Source organism: Triticum urartu, chromosome 5, assembly GCF_003073215.2.
Source record: "Triticum urartu cultivar G1812 chromosome 5, Tu2.1, whole genome shotgun sequence".
NCBI lineage: Eukaryota > Viridiplantae > Streptophyta > Magnoliopsida > Poales > Poaceae > Triticum > Triticum urartu.
The window spans coordinates 449,753,776-449,777,928 of NC_053026.1; the positions used below are offsets into that span (position 1 = coordinate 449,753,776).

A 24,153-nucleotide genomic window follows, 5' to 3' on the forward strand; every position below is an offset into this window, starting at 1 on the left:
TCTACTGCACAGACGAACCCGAGCTGTATAAGGTCCACGATAGACAAGGGAAAGAGAGAAGCCGTCGGACACCATGGGTAAAGCTTCCTTGCCGTTCCCGAGTCTCGTCGTCCCCTTGGTTCTGCTTCTTCTGCCGCTCTCGCGCTCGGCGTCGGTGGTGACCCATCTCCCCGGCTTCCATGGCCGCCTTCCGTTCCACCTGGAGACCGGGTAAGCAAAGCTTCTGCCTCTCCCTGCAAGCTTCCTTCTTCTTCAAGTGCGCTTCTGCAGGTACGTCGGCGTGGACGAGGAGACGGGGGCGGAGCTCTTCTACTACTTCGTGGAGTCCGAGAGGAGCCCCGAAACGGACCCCCTGATCCTGTGGATGACGGGTGGGCCCTTCTGCTCTGGCATGATTTTCTTCGAAGTTGGTGAGACCCTTTATCGTCCTCCCTTCCTCTTGTGTTTACTAGCTAGCTTTGCTAGAAGCTGGCTGCCGTTGCTGTCAATTACTACTGGAGTACATCAGAATCAGATTAAGTTGTTCACCTTTTATTAATCTCTAATTTGAAGCTAGCTGAGCAAATCATCGGAGTATGAAAATATGTATCAGGTTTTTCGCCTTTTAACGGGCCTGTCAATTTTACAGGATACTCCCTCCATAAATAAATATAAGAGCGTTTAGATCACTAAGTATATTTTTTTACATGCTAGTAGGAGCAGTTGAGCAGTTGACCTGATCAAACTCTCCACAAACTGAATATGCAAAATGATCTACTAGCTAAATTTGGAAAATATGCGAACATCTTGGAATGCTGAATTCCATGGACTTAGTGCACAACTAATTGCACATCAGGTAGTATCTACTCATGGGGTTGAGCTAAAACTAAAAAGAGACGGGAAGAAAATGGTGTATCAATTAGCGTAAGGGCCCGATATCATTTGCAAACCTGATAATGTGGTGTCAGATTACAGGATGAAAAGCGTAATTCATTATGCAGAGACCGAATTATCTCTCTTGTCCTTCTTACTCTTGGCTAGGGCCAAGCGAACAAAGCAACCCAGCAAGACGCACAAATGCATACAACTTTCATGTTTTAGACAGTGAAAGGCATTTTCCGAGTCTCTACTCTAGATGACTGAATGCACAGACAATTTTTTGCTGAAAACGAGCTTGTAATTTCTTTTCAAAAAGTGAAGAACACTATGTCATGTTTTCCCAGTTTTGCTCTACTAAAATAACTAGTTTATCCCACCGAACACCTCCATAGTGCTTTCGCCACCAGGTAGATCTTTATTCGTACTTTATTTTAATAACGTCAGTGATATTTTCTCCGCAGGTCCTATGAAATTTGTGTTGGCACCGTATAATGGTAGTTTGCCACAGTTGACCTATAATCCCTATTCATGGTCCAAGGTGAGATATTATTTAATCTTAACGTTGATGACGTCCCTCTCAACATCTCCATTCAAGCAAGCATGCAACTTATATTCAAAAATTTCAGACAGCAAGCATCATCTTGTTGGACTCACCAGTTGGTACTGGTTTCTCGTACGCTCGTGATGTAAAAGGTTATCACGATATTGGGGATTTTTCCTTTTCTATGCATGTCGTAATATTTCTCAACAAGGTGAAACCAATGTCTCTATGTACTTCAGTTGAAGTTGAGAAAAAAGTGTGTGATTCTCTTATCGTCTAATGCATGTGATGCAGTGGTTTACCGACCACCCACACTACCAATCCAATCCTTTCTTTGTTGGAGGAAGTTCATATGCTGGAAAGATGTCTCCAATTATTGCACAACACATTTCGCAAGGTAGGTCTGGAATCCGGATACAGATTCTAAAATAAATAAGGACATGATAATCTGGTAATTCCAATTGCAGCACAGAAAACTTAAGATAAAAATTTGTAGGACATCATCGGGATATGTAGTGCATAATCAAATGTTCCAATTCTAGTTTGGAGTTATTTGTGATTGATCATGGCCTCATCTCCTAGTAGTTCTAACATGATATTCCTTTTGGCTTCAGAAATCGAACTGGGGAAGCAACCCAGGATTAATCTCAAGGCAAGTAAATTCACTAGGCTTCAAGCAACTAATGGTTTCCCTAAGTGATGGTAATGAATAATAGTGTGAACCTTTTGTTCTTTGCTATGTTCATTAATTCAACTATTTATAGGGCTATGTAGTCGGCAACCCTGTTACAGGCTCAGATTATGATGACAATTTCAGAGTACCATATGCTCATGGTGTTGGGATTATATCCGATCAACTATATGAGGTAAATCCGCATTCAAGCGCATCCATAAGTTGCAGTGGTAACACTATTTTCCTTTTTTCCTTTTTCAAAGGCTGCAATTTTGAATTGTAAAGGAAGCTATATAAGACCGACAAACAAAATGTGTGTCAGGGTGCTAAACACATTTCAAAATGTAAGATTTCTATTACTACTACTAGGTTCCAAAATTACTTATACGAGCTGCCATTGACTTGAGTATATTATATTGGTCCCTCGTATTTAATTGCAGCTCGTGTCTGAAATTGATGTGCCACAAATCCTGGGTGTCAATTGTATAAGGGGTATGTTAACACATAAATTTCTATCAGAAGAATACACTCAACTAAGTGATCCGTCTCCCGAGCAACCTACCATAGATTGTTTTGTAAGTTATTCCCTAGGGTGATCATTTCAAAGAAGATTCACTTTTATTTCGATATGAATTTCTTTTCTGCATTCTGATGATGTGAATTTTGCCTTCTCATGTGTAGTCATACCGTTACTACCTATGTAATATTTGGGCGAACGATGATTCCACGAGAGAAGCTCTTGGGGTGAAGCGGGTAACCAATCATATATGACATGTTTTCCCCTTTATACTAAGTCTCCATACATATTCCAAAAAACTATATGCATACATGATCAGGTAGCTAGCATATGAGATATTTGATTTTCTTTGTCGCCAGATCACAATGCTACTTTAGCTGGCCTTTCGACACAATGCAGTTTGCAAGATTGACTAAATGATCCAAGAATTGAGTAACATAGTCGTTTCACATGGTTGCAATTCAGATCCATAGAAGTAAATGATGTTACGTGACATATTGGAGTTTCTAGTTGTATTAAGAGTAGACGATCGAGCACCACCCTAACCTTTGTGTAACATGGTCCAATCATTACTGAAACAATGCATCCATTTAGGGAACAACCAGAGAGTTCATAAGATGCAAGAAAAGTATCCCATACGCATCGGAGGTCCCCAGCAGCATAAAGTACCATTTCAACCTCACAAGCAGGGGCTATCGTGCGCTTGTGTTTAGGTGGAGTATTTATTATCCTTGGTATTTTACATGTACTGATTGAAACTTGGTCAACACGTCTTGAAATCACGACCTCTAAGTGCAGCGGAGACCATGATCTTGTGATACCATTTTTGAGCACGCATGCGTGGATTAGATCCTTCAACTTCTCCGTAGTCGATGATTGGAGAGCATGGCATCTTGATGGCCAAGCTGCAGGGTAAAGTAAACATGTTTTTTTCTGTTTACTTTGTTGACATTTCAGTCTTGGTTACTTGACAAGGAACACATGTGTTGTCTTTGGTGTAGATTTACAATCACATACGCCAACTATATGACATTTGCGACAATAAAGGTACGATATCTTGTATTTTTCATTCTGTGATATAATGTTGCAGACATGATTGGACAGAAGAAACTGTAACACTGCAATAATTGTTGGTTAAATTGCTTATGCAGGGTGGTGGCCACGTATCCATAGAACACCGACCTAAGCAATGTCTTGCCATGGTTCAACGCTGGTTGGATAATGAGCCTCTATGACCTACCCTATTTAACTTTATCATTTTCTCCCTGCTCGAATCATGTGGTTTTTTTTTAATGTACAATAGAAGTTCAGACCTCCACCAAGTATTTTTCAAATGATGGATGAGTTCTATAAAAGATGCACATGCACTCGTGGAAAAATTCCTTTTCATGAAAGTGTTCCTTTTATCCGTGAACATTGCTCGAAGTAATACGATGTTTGGTCACTAAACTTTAAAGGACGCTGCTATGCAGTGGCGTTGCCCCAGCGGAGGGTCTAATTATGTCATGTTAGCAACACTGCGCCAACATGCTCATAACAAACATGCTTTAAACATGCACATTTGAATCAGAGCATTTGCTTGTGACCCCCGTTCCCCGTGCCGCTCCCGCGAGCGGCCCGGGTGGAACCCTAAATCGCGCCGCCGCCAGTCCCCCCCTCCCCACCCCCTCGCCGCCACCAAAGGGACGACGCCGGGCAAAGCCCGGGGGGGGGGGGGTCGGCGGCGGTGAGGTTTCTCCCCTCCTCTCCAGGCTCCTGGCGGTGCGGGACACCCAGATCTGTCACGGAGGTCCTCTCGCTAGGGTGGTTGTCGCGCGCCGGCGGCGGGCGGGGGTGGCTCTGGCGAGGCGCCGCGCGCGAGTGGTTCTCGTCGGGGCGGAGTGGCGTGGCCTTGCTCCGGGTGGTGCGGGGCGAGCTGGCGGCATCTGGGGATGGCGGTGCCCTGCTCCGGGCGGCGCGGCGCGGCCCGGCTGGGCTCGGCGCAACCTCATCCGGCCTGTGGTGCCATGGTGGCGCTCTTGGTCGGCGTCGGGTCGGCAGGCCGGTCGGCCTCCCTTGCACGGATCCGTGGCTACTCGGGCCAGATTTGGCGCGTCGGGCGGCTTCCGGACGGGTGCTGCGGGAGGCGGGTTCACAGCGGGAAGCATGACGGCGGTCCCCTGGATCTGTACGAGGGTGCAGCGGGAGGGTGGATGTGGGTGGTGCGCTGATTTCGTCGGAGGCGGCAGCGCATGCGCAGCCATGGAGGCGGCGGTGCTGCGAGGCTCGGCTAGGCAGGGCCCTGGCGAGCAGCGGGCGCCCGACCACCTACGTGTGAGGTGCCGGCGGTGATGCCTCTGTGAAGTTGGCGTCGAAGTGTGGTTGATGGTGCGGGTCAGATCCACCGGTGTGGCAGTCCCTAGGTGCGGGTGAAGGCCACCGCGACGGATCTGGTCCCTGCATTGCTTGGGGGTTGCTGCGGTTCCAAGTGCATTGAAGGTGGTGGCTTGAGGCGTGCTTCCTCGGCAGTGTCCTGTGGCTTCGACTGCAGTGGCTGCGGTGTTGGCGGTGCGAGACAACTTTCGAGGCTGGCCGGATTCTTGGAGGCGTGGATATGTGCAATGCTACGGATGAAAATTCTGTTCGGCCTTGGTCGGACCGGCGTCGATGGCACCCGTGGGTGTCATTCCCCTTCCTGGAGGCGTCGCCGAGTGTAGCGCCATTTTCCACGTTGCCTTGTACCGGCAAGCATCTCCGGGGCGAAAGCCTTGATTCGTAGGATCGGCACGATGGCGGCGTCTTCTGAAGTTGTTCCTCTGTTGGGAGCATCGTGCTGGGAGATAAGAGGCCCTATGTTGCGCTCCTTTGGCGTGCACCGCTGCCCGGATCGTTCTTCTCTGGCGCTATGTTCGGTCGTCGCTGGCTCTACCAAGGAAGCTGGAGTTGCTGTTCTTCGGTGTTCACCGGTGTCGGTCGAGACGCGGTGAGGCTTTCGGTTTAGGTAGGGTCTTGTATGTTGTAGTTGTGTAGTCGTGTGTGGTTGTCTTTGTTTGTGTCGGGTGTGGAGTTGTGCTACGCTCGTTATTCGCAGCGAGAGATAAAGGTAGTTGTATGGCTGTATTTCTCTCCTTCTATAAAGCTAAGGTACACAATTTGCGTACTCTTAAAAAAAAATAACAACATGCTTTATTTCAAGCAACATTGTTTACAGGAATGGAAAGATGATCTGGCGGATCCGTGCGCCACATATGGCGCCCACCTCATGTAGCCATTCTAGCAAGTCTACGTGCCTCATCATTACTTGCTTCAGTGAATTATTCCCCTTCCATATAATGCAATAAGCGCCAAGGTGATCGGCCATCTTTAGGTCATTTATATGTCTCCCAAACAGTCAGAAGTGATCAGTAGCTTGCTGAAGACCAAATCTTCCCCTATCTTTCAAATACATGGTGAACATTTTTTTTACTGGGAATAGACATTTCTTCACACACAATGTACATTTTTTGTATACACCAGGTACAGTTTTATATACATGTTTAACATTTTTAAAAATATATTTTTTTAAAATATATATATTTCATGAAGTCTACTTTTATTCCATGTAAGTCATATAATTTTTGTATGCATTAGAAACATTTTTGTACTGTTAAATTTTTTAAAACACATGATCAACCTTATTTTCATACACATTGTATATTTTTATATACTTTTCTTGTACACATGAGAAACATCTTTTCCATACATATTAAAAATAATAATTCAAATGCTTGATTAAAAATTTTCAAATATTTGATTACCAGTTTTCTATTGCTTGCTTGATATTTTTTAAATATATGATCAACTTTTTTCAGACACATTCTTTATATTTTTGTACAAATGAGAATATACTTTTTCTATGCACATTTAACATTTTTCAAATGCTTTATATTAATCAAATATTCTACGTAAAGCGTACCTCAACCATCTTTTGATGATCAACTCTGGTGGGTCTCGTTTATTACCGAACTGGGCTGATGCACGACCAAGTTTAACTCTGAAGCCCTGAGTCTAGATTACAGCAATATCCGACATAAAAAGATCCATCGGAAGTTCTCCCTAATGATCCACACACAGGATCTTCAACGGTCAGAGATCTCCTCGGGACCATGCGCCTGGCAGGAAAGCATAGACACTAGAATCGATGTCGCGATTAAATGATACTCCAGATCAGCTGGTGGTGGTTATTGCGCGGCCCTGTGATCTGCGAGATTTTTCTTTAATACTCTTTTCATCCCAAAATAAGTGTCTCAACATTCGTTTCAAAATAAATGTCTCAACTTCATACTAAGGCTAGTCATTGTGAAGATTAACTTAAAAGTAGTATAACATGCATATATTATTAGTTTATACATTCGTAATAAATAGTGTCATAGGTGTGGTAACATATATGCCTTCATTTATAACTTTGTTGATTCATTTTACATTGAGAAACGCTATGTGATTGTAACATATTATATTACTCTATTTGTATCTCTCCTCATTAACTATTTGACACATCACCATTTTTGTTTATGTGACATCTATGTTACTTTTACTATGACCAGCCTAAGAGCATCTCCAACAGGCGGCGCGAGCGCCGCGCGGTAAAAACGAATTTGGCGCGCGCCCATCGGCTGGTTTGGCGCGGCGCGCAGCATTTGCTCTAGCAGCCGCGCTGAAAAGCCGCGCGCGTGCACAGTTCCAGCAGGCGCGGTAAAATGCAGCGCACGCTCATTCTACAATATTTTTTAAATTAAAATTACATAGATAAAAAAATGATACAAATATATTTTACATCGGTGCAACTACTACGGCATAGATAGATAGATAGTTCGACATACATAGATAGATAGATACTACTACGGCATAGATAGATAGAAACTACTACGGCATACATAGATAGAAAACTACTCCAAGTCGCTATCATCATCATCATCACTCTCGTCGGTGTCGTCCGAGGTTGAGAGCCATATGTCGTCCCAACGTTCATCGTCCGAGGTGAAGAACGACCTCCCACCTGCGAAGACGATGTCGCACTGCTCGTTCGCCACTGCCTTCCGCTGACGCCGGTCCGCCCGCTCCGAGCGGCGCCTTGCCGTCCTCCCCGTCGAGTAGGCACGCTCGGCGTCGACGTCCTCTAGGTGGCGACGACGCCACTCCGCCATGGCTCGCTCGTCCTCTTCGGCGACGAGGAGACGGCGCTGCCGCCGAGAGTGGTCGGCATGGTCCATGTCCGTGATGAGACGTGGCAGAGGGGCGAGGCGCTGCGCCTCCTCGCGCGTGAAGACGTCCCGGAAATTCATCTGCGACCGGGGCCTCTCCAAGCGCCACGCCGCCGCGTCGTATGCGCGGGCCGCCTCGCGTGCGCTCCGGAACGTCCCGAAGCCGAGCCGGACGTCACCGGAAAGTATCTCGGCGGAGTACCAGCCGTTGGGGCGCTCGCGGACGCCGCGAAAGCCCGAAGCATCCCGGCGGCGCGGCGGCATGGTGGCGCAGAAAGCGGCGAAGCGGAGAGGTTGCGAGGAGGAGGGCGCGTGGCTGTTCTGTGTGCATGGCGAAGCGCGGGACTTTATAGGCACGCGTGAAGCGGCGCGCCAAATCTACCGCGCCGCGTGTCGCTTTCTCTCTCGCGCGCGCAAACGCTTCCCGCGCGCGGTAACTTCCCGCCACCGCTAGAGCGCGCGGAACCAACCAGCGCGCGCGAAAAACTGCTTTTACCGCGCGGGCGCGCGTTTTGCCGCGCCTGTTGGAGATGCTCTAAGGTTGAGAAGTAATGAATAAAAAAAATCTGGGAGGGTTGTGTAGTCTTCGTGCTACGTGGTCGCTTGGGTCTGCTTCTTCTGCCGCTCTCGGGCTCGGTTGGCTCTAGTATTAGTAAAAAAGTCCGTGCGTTGTAAAAAAAAATCATAATCTTCAATAACCATAATCACCTTTTGATGCTTCATCGAGATACAATTTTATGACATCATGAACATTTTTTTAACTCATGAACATATTTGAAATCTGAGAATTTTTTAAATTCACGAACATTTTTTTACAAATTTTCAAACATTTTCTAAAATCAACAATATTTTTTGAATTCCCAAACATTTTATACTATTTGCAAACATATTTTTTCAAATTGTGAACTAAGCATACTCAAAAGCTAGCCACAAAAACTTAAACAAAGGCTCTAACCAGGCCAGCATCGCCACGGCTCTTGCATGCACACATGTAGAGGCGAGTTGGCATGGAAATCACCTTGCCATGGTTATCTAATGAAATGGCAGGCATACCGAGCAGAGTACGTGGCCTGAACTGGCAGGCATAGATCTAGAGGGAGCGAGCGTCAGTACGGTTCCTAATTTGCGGTCACGTCAGTCATTACTTCGCAAGATCCGCATCCAAACCTGAGCTGTATAAGGTCGACGACGGACAAGGAAAAGAGATGCCGTTGAACACCATCTGCGTACGTAAGGGTATGGCTGCTTCCTTCTTCCTGAGTCTCGTCGTCCCCTTGGTTCTGCTTCTTCTGCCGCTCTCGCGCTCGGCGTCGGTGGTGACCCATCTCCCCGGCTTCCATGGCCGCCTTCCGTTCCACCTGGAGACCGGGTAAGCAAAGCTTCTGCCTCTCCCTGCAAGCTTCCATGCTTCTTTCTCTGAGTGCTCTTCTGCTTCTGCAGGTACGTCAACGTGGACGAGGAGACGGGAACGGAGCTCTTCTACTACTTCGTGGAGTCGGAGAGGAGCCCCGACACGGACCCCGTCGTCCTGTGGCTGACGGGCGGGCCCGGCTGCTCTAGCTTGATTTTCTACGAAGTTGGTGAGGCCCTCATCCTCCGTTCCTCGTCTCCTGTGGGCGTATTAGCTGGCTAGAAGGAAGCCGCCATGCTGTCAATTACTACATCAGATTAAGATTAAAGAGTGAAGTTAACTTCTATTAGTCTCTAATTCAAAGCTAGATGAGCAAATCGTCCGAGTTTGCAAATGTGTATCAGGTTGTGTTACAAAGTTTGGCACCTTTTATCCAAAGTTTTAAATAGCCCCGTAGCTGGGTTATAGCGGTTTGAGCAGGTGCCGCTATATGGCATACCCCGCTAAGCTTACGAAATAGTCGGCTAGCTATAGCCTTGCTATAGCTAATTTGGAGGGCCGCCGCTATTTAAAACATTGCTTTTAACAGACCTGTGAAATTTACAAAAAAGAGAAGTCCTTGCACCCACTTCTCTTAATGGATCAATAGTTAATAATAAGAAATCACTATTATGAGTGACTACAGAGGGTTTGTGTATGTGTGTCACCTATGTGCTCGGTTGTTGCTTTATCTATAAAGTGAACTTCTCTTAATGGATCAATAGTTAATAATAAGAAAACACTCTTATGAGTTGTTGGGATTATGTGTCCTGCAACTATATTCAAATTACTTGAAATTGTTAATATTCGGAATATCTCATTATAGAATTATACATGTATTTATACATGGAATTGCTTTACATGTTTAGCATGAAATTGTTACTTGTTGGAATGCACTTAAATAATATATGCTTAAGGAAGCTGGTCGATTATTAATGGAATACAATATACTATTTATATTAAAAAGACTACCTGGTACACCGATGATTGGAAGGAGTTAGATCGTATAGTCAGATTACAACCCTAATGTTGATTTATGTAATTAGAGGAATTTACACTCTATTATGACGCGTTGCTCACAAGCGCGTGCTCCGAGGACATGACGGGCATAATACGTTAACAGACAAATATGATCGTGGTTGGTAATTTGATCTGGACTCTATCCCGGAAACTAGTTGTAACGATTAGGAATCTTATCTGTATAAGAGGTGGACTCTATGAAAAGATAGTATAAGAAGGTCCCTATACCCTAGCCTCGGATATGCGAATCGTGAGCGGCACCACGGATAAGCACAGAGGAATAGGGGTAGACCGAAAACACTAAATTTCTAACATGAGTGACTAAAGGCCAAGGGGGTGACTACAACGGGTTGGTGTATGTGTGTTACCTATGTACTCGGTTGTTGCTTTATCCGTAAAGTAAGGCGAAAGCCCTTTTTATCAAAGGGTGGCTACATTGATTACAGAGAATAACTAAAATTAGCACTGGAGTACATGAATTATTGCACGTAATGACAAACCTATGCCTTGTCCACATATTATGAGATTACCTATTTCCGTAGAAGGCATACATTTCTGGATTTATTTTCATGAAATTTCCGAGAACTGATATCATACAACTACTTAACAGTCTCCATTAGATCAGTGAATGTCTTTCACAAAGTTCACATAATTAGTATAATGGAGTTCTTGGTTTCCTGGGAAGGGAAATTTTTGATCCATACAAAATCCAAAACATTGGACTAAAATGTTGACAAATATGTTGAAGAACTGAAACCCATAATAAATATATTCATGATTGATCAGTGATCTTACTTAGTACAAACTTTCAATCACTATGTTGGTTGTTTCTGATTCAAACCTCCGATCGAGTGCAATAATCCACATGCGGGTGGGACCCTTGTTAGTTGTCAAATGGCCCGGGACTAGCTTAACACCGTTAAAAGTTGTCGAATACAACATGTGGGCGCAAATCCTTAGTAAGCTATTGAGTCAGATAAGGCTAGTCATAGTGGGGAGTAACTTAGACTAGTGTCATGCATATTATAGATGATTGCATAGTGCAAAGTAACATAGAAGTAGTATCATAGTGCAAAGTAACATAGAAGTAATATCATAGATGATTGCATTTATTAGATTATAGACTCATTTTGCTTTGGGTTTCGTTATGTTACATTAACATATTATGTTACTCCAAACACCTTTCTCCTGATTAACTACATGCCACATAAGCAAAATTGTCTTGAAAAGCGTTATGTTACCAGTTAAGTTACTCCCACTATGACCAGCCTAATAGAAGTATAGCACTCGACAGATCCTATGCATTTCCATATGCGGGAGTGCATGCAACACTTTATGGTTTAGATAGTGGAAAGCACTTTCTCCTGCCACTACTCTAAATGACTAAACACACAACCAAGTTTTGTTGAAAACGATTGAATGAGTCAGCTTCTACAAAAATTAAAGAACATGATGTCATGTTTTGCTAGATTTGCTCACCAAATAACTAGTTTCTCTCACTAAGCATCTCATGGAGCTTTCACCAATGGGTTGATCTTTTCTTTTATGTTTTTGCATGAAATATACATCAGTAATATTTGCGTAACAGGTCCTATGAAATTTGTGTTGGTGCCTTATAATGGTAGCTTGCCAGAGATGGCCTATAATCCCTATTCATGGTCCAAGGTAAGATATTATTTTATCTTAACATTGATGACGTCCCTCTCTGCATCTCTATTCTAGTAAGCCTGTATTTTATATTCAGATGGCAAGCATCATCCTGTTGGATTCTCCAGTGGGTACGGGTTTCTCCTACGCACGTGACCTGGAAGGTTATCGTGATGTGGGGGATTTCTCGTTTTCTATGCATGTTGTAACATTTCTCAACAAGGTGAAACTTATCTTTTCTTGTCAGGTATTTATTGAAAAAAATATGTGTATGAATTATCGTCTTATGCATCTTGATATAGTGGTTTATCAATCACCCACACTACCAATCAAATCCTTTCTTTGTTGGAGGAAGTTCATATGCTGGAATGATGACTCCAATTATCGCACAACACATTTCACAAGGTAAGTCTGGACATTGACTCTAAAATAAACAATGATATCATAATCTGGTAATGTAAGTTGTGGTAAAGAAATTTTTAAATACAAATTTGCATTAATTCTTCAGTCAATATATGTATATAGTAAATAAATAAGAGTGTCCATTCATTTTTGGAGTTCCTTGTGATTAACCGTGGCCTCTTATCCTAGTAGTTAGTTCTAACGTGATATTCATTTTTGCTTCAGAAATCGAACATGGGAAGCAACCCAGGATTAATCTCAAGGCAAGTAATTCATTAGGCTTAAAGCAACTAATAGTTATGCCCAAAAAAGCAACTAATTCTTTTATTTTATAAACTAAAATAAGTGATGGTAATGAATGAAAGGTGTGTTTTCATCAGTTGTTGTGTTCATTAATTCAATTAATTATAGGGCTATCTAGTCGGCAACCCTTTCACAGGCTCGGATTATGATAGAAATTTCAGAGCACAATATGCTCATGGTGTTGGAATTATATCTGATCAACTATATGAGGTAATTGCACATTCACACACATCTATAAATTGCAGTGATAATATTGTTTTCCTTCTCCTTTTCCAAAGGCTGCAGTGGGGAACTGTAAAGGAAATTATATAAGACCACAGAATAAACTGTGTGACATGGCGTTAAATACTATTGAAGATGTAAGATCCCTACTAGGTCCAAATTACTTGTACAAGCTAACATTGTACATGTGAACATTATATTGATCCCTTGTATTAATTGCAGCTCATTTCTGAAATTGACGAAGGATATATCGTGGGTGTCAAATGTGTATGGGATCTCTTACGACATAGATTTATGTTAGAAGAAAATGCTCAGCTAAGCAAGCTATCTCCTGAACAACCTACCATCAATTGTTTTGTAAGTTACTCTAGTATTTACCAAGGAGTGATTATTTTATAGAAGTTTTTTTTAAAAATTTGATATGAATTTTCGTTTTTGCGTTCCGGTGATATGAATTTTGTCTATGATTGGATTCTCATATACAGGCATACCGTTACTACCTATCCAATATTTGGGCGAATGAAAATTCCACCAGAGATGCTCTTGGGGTGAAGCATGTAATAAATCATATGATCTATTTCCATTTATGCTAAGTATGCATACATATTGCAAAAAAAAAAACATACATACATGATCAAGTAGCTAGCATATATGAGATAATTGGTTTGCTTCGTCGCCATATCATGTCATCTAAATTAGTTAATTGCAACTAGCAGTGTGGTACAACTCTTATTGGATCTGACAATCTTAGTCCATGTTAGTTCTTGACATGTGTATAACAATACAACGGGGTCGGAATGCTGGTTTAGTAGGCCTTTCGGCACAACGCAGACTACAATATGGACTAAATGGTCCTAGAGTTGAATAAATATAGCCATTTCAGGTAGCAACATTGACTAAATGGTCCTAAATTGAGTAATATATTCATTTCACATTGTTCTAGTTGAGACCCATAAAAATAAATGATGTTTTAACAATTTCTAACTATTGAGAGTAGACATGTGAGAACCACCTTAACCTTTGCATAGTATAACTGTTGTAGAATTTCCAAACTTTTGATCATTGTTGACTTGTTGACTCATCGCATCGATCTAGGGAACAATTGGAGAGTTTAAGAGATGCAGAAAAAGTATGCCCTATTCATTTGATGTCTCGAGCAGCATAGAGTACCATTTCAACCTCACAAGCAGGGGCTACCGTGCACTTGTGTTCAGGTGCAATTTTCCTCTCCTTGGTATTTACATGTGCTGATTGAAACTTTGTCAATGCCCTGAAATCATCACCTTAAGTGCAGCGGCGACCATGATCTTGTGATGCCATTTTTGGGCACACATGCGTGGATTAGATCCTTCAACTTGTCAATAGTTGATGACTGGAGAGCATGGCATCTCGGTGGCCAGGCTGGCGGGTAAGTTGTGTATATAAGTATCAATAGAGAAGATGAATTTGTGGAACGAGTACATGCTCTTGTGTATATAAGAAGAGTGATATGATGTTTCTGTTTATTTTGCTGCCCCATACACTAGGATGTACAGTAGCTTTAACATAGACCAAAAAAGGTCAACATCAATAGAGAAGATGAATTTGTGGAAAGAGTACATGCTTGATATTTTAATTTTGTTCTTTTGGTTGTGTTGTCTTTGGTGTAGATTTACAATCACATACGCCAACCATTTGACATTTGCGACACTAAAGGTACATTATCTTCTACTCTGTGATATAAAGTTACTGATACGATTTTGCATTCCGTGATATAAAGTTACTGATAGGATTGGACGGTAGAAGAAACGATGTGACACTGCAATAATTATTGTTTAATTGCTTACACAGGGTGGTGGCCACTCAGCCATAGAGTATCGGCCTAGGGAAAGTCTTGACATGGCTCAACGCTGGTTGGATAATAAGCCGCTGTGATGTGTTGTATCTCCCATGTCCAATACTCCAGTTCATTTGGGTTTTTCATGTATAATAAAAGACATGGCCTCCAACAACTATTTTTCAAATGGCGGACCAGTTTTTACAACACGCATTGACGACCAAATCTTCCATTTCATGAAGTGTTTCTTTTATATGTGAACATTGCCAAAGTAATACAATATTTGGTCACTAAACATTACAGGACACTAGTACACAGTACTGCCACCTCGTGGTAGTAGTGGAGTGATTACCATGTTAGCAACATTGTGTGCTAGCGTGTCTCCCGTTCCATGCGTTACAAAGAAAGCGGCAACGAGCCAATGAAGTCTCGGCCGGGTACCCTCCTCTCCCGTCCCGTGTAGCCTCCGCGAGGTGATGGAAGGGCTTCGTCGATCTCCGTCGTCTGTCTCCCTCCTCCACCCTCGGGAATCAGTTAGCTAAACTCATGAAGGTAGTTATGACCTAAATGAAGTAGTAAGTAGTTGTAGGATGTTTACACAGGAATAGGATTTTCGTTTTCTTTTTGATGCATGTCCCATCTTAATTAAGGCGGGTCATAAAACCTCTCAATTTTGTAATCCACTTGTGATTCCTGTTTGACCTATTGTATTATTTTACAAGGTGCACATGCATCCATATCTGAGCTGTATAGGAGAAGCCGCTCTCGCGCTCGATTGGACGCCATTTCGTGAGAAGCTGTACAACAGTACTACAAGGGTGTCGCTTTCCGTATGCTCCCGAGTCTCGTCGTTCCCTTCATTCGGATTTTCTACCGCTCTCAATCTCGGTTGGCAGCTAGCAACATCAATCTTGAACAAAACTAAAGGCAGATCATCTCCATCCAAGAGATGATAAAAAAACAGTGGCGATGCCAAAAAAATAGCCATTTGGCGCATTTCAGGTCAGAAAACCACCTTCAACAGATGATGTATCTCTACTTGTTGATGAACAAAATTTAAGCAACCTCAAATTTTAGCTCCAAGTGATGTATATTGGCAGCACCATCGGCGTCCAGAGGAAAATAAAAACGCCTGTGACAAAAACCTAACCGCCAATGTGAACTTTCAACGCCACCGCACCTCTCCACCCCGGCTTCGTGCCGGCCGATTACGGCCGCCCCACCCCGCCCCTCGGTGTCGTCTGTCGCGACCGCCCCGCTTTGTCATCATCCCCGAGCTCCCACCGCTGTCCCAGAGCTCCTCACCGATATCCCCGACCTTCCACGCCGCCGTCGTCACCATCGCCGTCCCCGCCTCCCGTCCTCCCCACCGTCGGATTGTCACGTTTCATGTGGTTCTCAATTTTTTAGGACGGGTTTTTTACATCATCTATTACAGTAGAAAAATAATCTGGTGCCCAAGAGTCTTCTCTCTCCTACCCTGGAACCATTTTTAGGCATCAAACTTTTTCATCAATTTTTTCAAGGGACTTTTTCATCACTTGTTGGAGATGCTCTAAGGAGGACGAACAAAAGCCCAACAACACAAAAAACCTTGGTATAATTGCATTGATAGGTAGAGTGAAGTTTACATGACGGGGCTGTTACAGATTGTTACAACAGCATACGGCGTGACGAGCATGTGCGCAAGGATGGCATGCGTCGGCAGCCGCGGCACACAGGGAGGTGTGGGTGTGCCAGCCACTAGGGCCCTAGTCTGCGTCTCCGGAAAGACCAAGCACGGCTCTTGCATGCACAGATGTAGAAGAGAGAGTTGCCTTGATAATGAAATGGCAGGCAGACCAAGCACGTGGATTGAAATTAATAGCAGGCACAGATCTAGAACTAGAAGGACCCGCGTTCAAACGTGAGTTGTATAAGGTCGACGACGGGCAAGGAAAAGAGATGCCCGTTGGACACCATCTCGTCGTGAGAAGCTGAGGGCATGGCTTCCTTGTTGTTCCTGCGTCTCGTCGTTCCCCTCGCTCTGCTTCTTCTGCCGCTCTCGCGCTCGGCGATGGTGGTGACCCATCTCCCCGGCTTCCATGGCCGCCTTCCCTTCCACCTGGAGACCGGGTAAGCAAGCTTCTGCCTCTCCCTGCAAGCTTCCATGCTTCTTTCTCTGAGTGCTCTTCTGCTTCTGCAGGTACGTCAACGTGGACGAGGAGACGGGAACGGAGCTCTTCTACTACTTCGTGGAGTCGGAGAGGAGCCCCGACACGGACCCCGTCGTCCTGTGGCTGACGGGAGGACCCCGCTGCTCTAGCTTGATTTTCTACGAAGTTGGTGAGGCCCTCATCCTCCCTCGGATCTTCTTGTCTCTATAAGCATGCTGCCGTTGCTGTCAATTACGTACTACTAGTACATATAAGATTGAGATAAAGAGTGAAGTTTACATATCCTCCGAGCTTGGAAATGTTTATCAGCTTGTGTTGACCTGTGTGAAATTTACAAGGTATAGGATACAGATGCATATTTCTTTACTTACGTGCATGCAGGATCAATTGAGCAGTTGATCTGATCAATCTCTTCACAACCTGGATCTGCAAAATAATCTACTACTCCAACTGATCTATATTAATCAGTGACAAATAATATGGATTGGACGGAGTGCCTAATTTTGGAAAATATGCAAACATCTAAAATGGCATGCTGAATAGTACTCCCTCCCTATCGCAAAAAAAAGAAAGAATAGTACTACTAGTATCATGTACGGAGTTGGCTTTAGATGCTAACCTGATCAAACTCTTCACGACCCATTAGTTGGCTTCTCCTTGCCCGCCGAACTAATCTGCTCCAACCCCAACTAACCCGTGCAAATAAATTGAAAAGGATATCTCCGCAATTATGCTCCACGGCTGAAAGTAGCACATGTCAGCCTCTAATAAAGGTTGGAGATCAGCATTGAGTGGGATAATTGGTCAATCACAAATATCACAATCACAGAATTTGGATAATCAAAATTTTGGCTAGGTGTAACACTGATTTGATAAATTTATATCGCTGTGGTATTTTGAACTTTTATGCAATTCATCATATCTTAAGATTTATCGTATGGGTGTGGCTAGCTCTCATCTAGATGAGAATTAATCAGGTCTTGCTGACATCACCATACTTTTTTGTTGCTTCTTTATATTTCCCTAATTTTATTTTTGTATTTTATGATTTCTTTATTGTATTTTTCTTAGAAAATACATAAATGTAATTGTGTGTATCACTTGGACATGTAGTTGCAAACAGCCGATGAGTGTGCAACTGCGCATAGGTGCGAGGGTCTGTAACTGCGGTTGCCGACGGTGAGTGGACGTGCAGCTGCGCATAGGAACACAAATGTGCAACTACAGTTGTGTGTTGCGCACAACAGACAGGTGTGCAAGTGCATTTGCACGCTTCTGATGGAAATGCAGTTGTGCACAACCGAAGGGTGTGTAACTACGGTTGCGTGAGATCCATGAATATGTAGTCGTGCACAATCAGATAAGTGCAACTACACTTGCACATTGGTATACAGGCCTGCACTGTAGCTGCATGTGGCTGGTGGACATGCAATTGCGTACAATTTGGTTGCATGCAATTACAATAGCGCAGGCATGCGAACGTGCAACTGCAGTTTGGGCGCAGGTGCACGTGCATGCAAGTGTAGTTGTGTGAGACATGAAAAAAGACAAATAAATAACATAAATCAATCAATATAAAAGAGAAAAAGAAAAGGATAAAAACATGAACCTTCATGTAAAACTAAATGGTGTAGGAGTCAGATGACAGTTTGTTAAATATGCCTTGTATCTTAGTGTGTATCTAAAATTGCTGTCATTTAAGGTGTTCTGTTAGACAGAGGCATCAGTTTTCATGATTTTGATGTTAAGAGCCATATCTAGACTACAATATGGTAAAGATTTCTTTACTCATTAAATAGGGTGCCCCTCAGATTTTGCCTACATGACAAGCTTTAGATATAATACACATGGAGTACTAGGACTGCTCTTAAAATACCTCTTTGTAATATAATATGGGTGTAAATCCCTAGCAAACTATTGGGTAAGATAAGACCTTTCATAGTGGGGATATCATAGCAAGTATCATATATGCCAACCAGGCATTTTGCTGCCGCATACAATTAAAGGAATAAAGAGGATATGATATTATATCATGATAGTGTAGCATAACAACAGATGTGCTACTATATGGCAATGCCTGACAATAAAGAAGTTATCTAGTAAGCATGCATTTCCTGATGCAGGCGCACATGCAATAGTGGGAGGCATTTTTACCCTCCGCTCTAGATGACTGAACACACAACCAAAATTTGTTGAAAACGACTGAATGTGCTGGCTTATAAAAAATATATAGTTTCTCTCACTAACCGCATCATATTATTTTCACCACCAGATCGATCTTCGTTGATATTTTAATATTTGCTTCACAGGTCCAATGAAATTCGTTCTTGCACCTTATAATGGTAGTTTGCCAGAGTTGGCATATAATCCCGATTCATGGTCCAAGGTAAGATATGATTTAGTCTTAACATTCCAGACGCTCCTTTCCACATGTCCTGTCCAATAAGAATGTACTATATTCAGGTGGCAAGCATCATCTTGTTGGATTCTCCAGTGGGTACTGGTTTCTCGTATGCTCGTGATATAGAAAGTCATCGTGATGTTGGGGATTTCTCATCTACTTTGCACATCATAACATTTCTCAACAAGGTGAAAGTTATCTTTCTATTTACTAGTGTTGTAGTTGAATGGCTTTCTTACCATCTTATGCATGTTGATGTAGTGGTTTATCGATCACCCGCGCTACCAGTCAAATCCTTTCTTTGTTGGAGGAAGTTCATATGCTGGAAAGATGTCCCCAATTATCGCGCAACACATTTCACAAGGTAATAAACTTGTACATATGTTTTTCTTAAGAGGAGGCAAAAAAATTGGTGTTTCCCTAACTAAGGAGAGTGAAATAGAGTATCAAGATTACAAAAACTTCAATGGCGGGGAGCAACTCAAAAGTTCGCCAAAAGCAGTCTGCCCCACGCCGCTCCCAAACCCTAGTTCCACATGTCATCCACTCCCTTGCCACCACCATCTGACGTCGTCAGTAAGCACACACGGTTAATGAGGGCAGCGGGGTCGCCATAGCTCATTGTCGTCCCTAGTCTCATCGCTGCGAGCCCCAACTCCAACCTACTTAAAACCATCGGCCTGACGCTTCTCACAAACCCAAGCCGCCCATCCCCCCATGTTTGCTACCGCCAGTTGGCATGGTTGTCAGATGCGGCGGGCTCACCCTGTATCATCATCGTCGCTTGCATGGCGCCTAGTCTACATGTCTATGTCTGCAGCTATCTTGTTCATTATTTGGTCGTGGAATAGATTGATCTTGGTTGTTATCAGCCTGATCTAGCTGCGGTTCAGGCGGATCTGGCACAGCCACCTACGTTCGACTCCTGTCCAGCTAGTGGGCGGTTTTGGTCATGGTTTTGTGATGGTTAGCCATTGGCCGTTTGTGGGTGCTCGGGGTTTTACATCACAACAACTCGGACACTAAAGGTAGTTTGTTTCGTGCTACTCGTGGGGTGTGTCTTTGTGCTGCCCTGGTAGGTTGTAGGTCTCCCTAGTGCTCGTGTGCGCCCTTTTTGCTCCCTCTAGTCTGGGCATCCATCCGATGGCTCCTCTTCTATGGAATGAGTGGCGTAGGTCCAACGTCATTTGGCCAGTGGCCTAATTTCTCAAAGATGTTTGCGCCTATGCTCATGCAAGTTGTTTGGCTCAAGGCTAGTGATGAATTTGTCCCTATGATGCTTTACCTTTAGTCGATGCCATCTTCATCATAATGGTTGCCGAGTTTGGTCGCGTTGTTGCAAACTGGGTTTCAGGTTCTTGTAGTAGATGGTCATTGCTTCCATGCCTTGTGTTGTACCTTTTCTTTAGTCTAGGCTGGGTTTGATCATTCTAGCCACAGTCGTCGGTTCTTGGATTGGTGATCCTCATGGTGGCATTCGTCCACAACGAGCTGACGGGTGTATCACTGCTCCACGAATTGGGATGGAAGTCGTGGAGGCCTAACCATGATGCAACCCCCAACAAAATATGTCTAGAGAATTTGCTCTTGAAAAGAAGATTTATCATCATTTTAGGATTGGATTTGCGAAGCTTACAAACCCTGCACTTGGGCCAACCCCTCTTTTGCAACCAATCGGTCATCAAAATCTGTACCTGAATGACGAGCCAAGAATATAACTTGCTCTTGGGTGGCCCATGGCTTCTAAACGACAGGAGTCATTCTTGTGGATGTGATGCCGAGGAATTGCACATTGTTGGCAGAGGAGGAAGAGTGCTCGCCTGAGGTGGCGAGCTTCCACCGAATCTTATCTGGCTTGCCAGGGATAAGCTGGGAGTCAAGAAATCCCACCCAAAGATTGTGAAATTGTTGTACACATATTCTAAAATAAATAAGGATATAATAATATGGTAATGTAAGTAGAAAACTATATATAAAAGGTATTGCAATTCATCGGTCTGAATATGTAGTAAATAGACAGCTATGTCAATTCATGTCCGGAGTTACTTGTGATTAATCATGGCCTCCTATCCTAGTAGTTAGTCCTAACATGATCTTCATTTTGGCTTCAGAAATCAAACAAGGGAAGCAACCCAGGATTAATCTCAAGACAAGTAAATTCACTAAGATTCAAGTAACTAATAGTTTCATTCAATAAACTACACAAAATAATAGTAAGGAATACAAGGCGTGTTACCATTATCCTTATTCTTTACTGTGTTCACTAATTGCAGGGCTATCTAGTCGGCAACCCAATTACAGACTCCATGTTTTATGATAACAATTTCCAAATATCGTATGCTTATGGTGTTGGAATTATATCTAGTCAAATATACGAGGTAATTCCACATTCACACACATTCAACTATTGAAGTGGTAACAATTTTTTTCCTTCTCCTTTTTCAAAGGCGGCAATGAGGAACTGTAAAGGGAACTATATAAGACCAAGGAATAAAATGTGTGCCATGGTCCTAAATACTATTGAAGATGTAAGATCCTTACTAGGCTCAAAAACATACTTATACAAGCTACCATTTGATTTGTGTATATTATATCGGTCCATGTATTAATTGCAGCTCATTTCTGAAATTGAAAAAGAACACATCCTGGGTATCAAATGTGAACACGATCTGTTAAGACGTAGATTTCTGTCAGAAGAATACACCCAGCAAAGTGAGCTATCTACCGAACAACCTGCCATCAATTGTAATGTAGGTTACTCTAGTACTTACCCTAAACTAGTAACTTCATAGAAGTGTTCTTTAGTTCGGTTAGAATTATGTTTCTATATTTATGTGATGTAAACTTTGTGTACAATTGCATTCTCATACGTAGGCATATCGTTACTACCTATCTGATATTTGGGCGAACATGGACTCCACCAGATATGCTCTTGGGGTGAAGCAGGTACCAACCATATAACATATTTTCCCTTTGTACTAGCTCGGGAAACTATATATACATGATTAAGTAGTTAGCATATGGCATATTTAATTTGCTTTGCGTCCATATCATGTCATTTGAATGAATTAATTAATGCAACTACTAGTAGTGTGGCACATCTCTTATCGGATTTGACAATCTTAGTCCTTGTTAGCTTTTGCCATGTGTATGGTAGTCCAACGGTCATGTCGAATGCTGGTTTATCGGGCCTTTCTGTTGAAATATAGTGTTCATCTCTGAACATCAGGTTGGACTTTTGGATAAATTGGATGTAGCATGAATTAAATATTGTATCGAAGCCAATGGGTCTCAAGTTCAGGACCCTACCAACACGGTATTAAAAAGTATATTATGTGGCCTACATTGATCCCATGACCAAAGTATAAAAAGTCTATCATAAATGTGAGGGGGTATTGAAATATATTGTCCTCCTCTCTCCATCAATTCGAACTTGTGGATGAATTGGCTTGAGCAGGAATGCAATACTTTCGGCGCAATTCAAGTAGCAACATTGACTAAATTGTCCTAGAATTGAGTAATATATTTATTTCACATCGTTCTAGTTCGGACCCATAAAAATAAATGATGCTTTGACAATACGGAAACTTCACCTATCGAGAGTAGAGATCTGAGAACCACCTTAACCTTTTCATAGATAACTGTTGTAGGATTTCCAAACATCCAATCGTTGTTGACTCGTTGACTCTTTGCATCCATCTAGGGAACAATTGGAGAGTTTAAGAGATGCAAAAAAGTATGCCCTATTCATTTGATGCCCCGAGCAGCATAGAGTACCATTTCAACCTCACAACCAGAGGCTATCGCGCACTTGTGTTTAGGTGTGATTTTTCTCTGCTTGGTATTTATATGTGTTGATTGAAAATTGATCAATGTCTTGAAATAATGACCTCTAAATGCAGCGGGGACCATGATATTTGGATTCCATTTTTGAGCACGCATGCATGGATTAGATCCTTCAACTTCTCAATAGTTGATGATTGGAGAACATGGCATCTCGGTGGTCAGGCGGGAGGGTAAATTTGTCTATGTATATAAGTATTATCATTCATTAGAGCATTAATCTAATATTTCTATTTAGTTTGGTGCCCCCCACACTAGGATGTAGAGTAGTTTTAACATAGACCAAAAAATATTCACATCAATAGAGCAAATGAATTTGTGAAAAGATGTACATGCTTGATATTTCAATTTTATTTATTTATTTGTTATGTTGTCTTTGGTGTAGATTTGCAATCACATATGCCAACCATATGACATTTGCGACATTAAAGGTACATTATCTTGTATTTTCCATTCCATGATATAAAGTTATTGCTAGGATTGGATAGAAGAAACAATGTGATGCTGCAATAATTATTGTTTAATTTCTTACACAGGGTGGTGGGCACTCAGCCATAGAATATCGACCTAAGGAAAGTCTTGCCATGGCTCAACGCTGGCTGGATAATAAGCCTTTGTGATGTGCCATATTTGTCATGTTCGGTTCATTGGGGTTTTCCATGTACAATAAAAGTCTTGACATGAAGCAACTATTTTTCAAATGATGGACTAGTTTTATACGACACACTCATGGCCAGAAAAAAATTATTTCATGAAAGTGTTCCTTTATATGTGATCATTGCAAGAAGTGATATTATGTTGGTCACTAAAGACTAAATAACGCTGCTATGTAGTGGTACCACCTTACACCAGTGGGCTGATTACCTCATGTTAGTGACACTATGTGCTAGCGTCTCCCGTCCCGTGCGTGACAGAGAGTGGCAACAACCCATGATTTCACTGCTTCGGCTTGGGCTTAGATGGACCATTTCTACTTAATAGTGTCATGCGGTAACATCTTCACCCTAATCTACCCTAAAAAAATCTTCCACCTTAATCATTCAAACGCAAGTAGAAAGATGGTCGTCAACCCAAAAAATCTTTCGTTTGAAGCCAAATTTTGCCAAAATGCCAACAAAAAACACAGAGGCAATGACATAGTGATT

General features: G+C 42.8%; 2 protein-coding genes and 1 pseudogene across 4 annotated transcripts; all 3 read left to right on the forward strand.

Moving 5' to 3' along the window:
* LOC125509695 (serine carboxypeptidase-like 18) lies at window positions 1-3,976 on the forward strand. Of its 2 annotated transcripts, XM_048674719.1 has the most exons (14): window positions 1-210; window positions 271-410; window positions 1,320-1,396; window positions 1,485-1,610; window positions 1,694-1,796; window positions 2,014-2,051; window positions 2,164-2,265; window positions 2,336-2,416; window positions 2,513-2,647; window positions 2,754-2,825; window positions 3,184-3,302; window positions 3,388-3,501; window positions 3,591-3,636; window positions 3,741-3,976. In XM_048674719.1, the coding sequence occupies exons 1-14, from the start codon at window positions 74-76 to the stop codon at window positions 3,822-3,824; spliced, it is 1,374 nt and encodes a 457-aa protein (XP_048530676.1). In that variant the 5' UTR covers window positions 1-73; the 3' UTR covers window positions 3,825-3,976. The 2 variants fall into 2 exon arrangements, with proteins under 2 accessions (XP_048530676.1, XP_048530677.1); XM_048674720.1 differs by lacking the exons at window positions 2,336-2,416; window positions 2,513-2,647.
* Window positions 3,977-8,938: 4,962 nt separating this feature from the next.
* On the forward strand, window positions 8,939-14,849 carry LOC125509696 (serine carboxypeptidase-like 7). Of its 2 annotated transcripts, XM_048674721.1 has the most exons (14): window positions 8,941-9,177; window positions 9,249-9,388; window positions 11,807-11,883; window positions 11,963-12,088; window positions 12,168-12,270; window positions 12,493-12,530; window positions 12,679-12,780; window positions 12,849-12,929; window positions 13,015-13,149; window positions 13,278-13,349; window positions 13,888-14,006; window positions 14,087-14,200; window positions 14,442-14,487; window positions 14,623-14,849. In XM_048674721.1, the coding sequence occupies exons 1-14, from the start codon at window positions 9,014-9,016 to the stop codon at window positions 14,704-14,706; spliced, it is 1,401 nt and encodes a 466-aa protein (XP_048530678.1). In that variant the 5' UTR covers window positions 8,941-9,013; the 3' UTR covers window positions 14,707-14,849. The 2 variants fall into 2 exon arrangements, with proteins under 2 accessions (XP_048530679.1, XP_048530678.1); XM_048674722.1 differs by lacking the exon at window positions 13,278-13,349 and having other exon boundaries at window positions 8,939-9,177.
* Window positions 14,850-16,468: 1,619 nt separating this feature from the next.
* LOC125509697 lies at window positions 16,469-23,765 on the forward strand (annotated as a pseudogene).
* Window positions 23,766-24,153: the final 388 nt, after the last annotated feature.

Coding starts and splice junctions, on each gene's coding strand:
- LOC125509696 (XM_048674721.1), top strand. CDS start 9,014: ATGCCGTTGAACACCATCTGCGTACGTAAGGGTATGGCTGCTTCCTTC. Junction 11,884..11,962: donor ATCCCTATTCATGGTCCAAG/GTAAGATATTAT, acceptor TTTTATATTCAG/ATGGCAAGCATCATCCTGTT. Junction 12,781..12,848: donor TATCTGATCAACTATATGAG/GTAATTGCACAT, acceptor CCTTTTCCAAAG/GCTGCAGTGGGGAACTGTAA.
- LOC125509695 (XM_048674719.1), top strand. CDS start 74: ATGGGTAAAGCTTCCTTGCCGTTCCCGAGTCTCGTCGTCCCCTTGGTT. Junction 1,797..2,013: donor TGCACAACACATTTCGCAAG/GTAGGTCTGGAA, acceptor TTTTGGCTTCAG/AAATCGAACTGGGGAAGCAA. Junction 2,052..2,163: donor AACCCAGGATTAATCTCAAG/GCAAGTAAATTC, acceptor AACTATTTATAG/GGCTATGTAGTCGGCAACCC.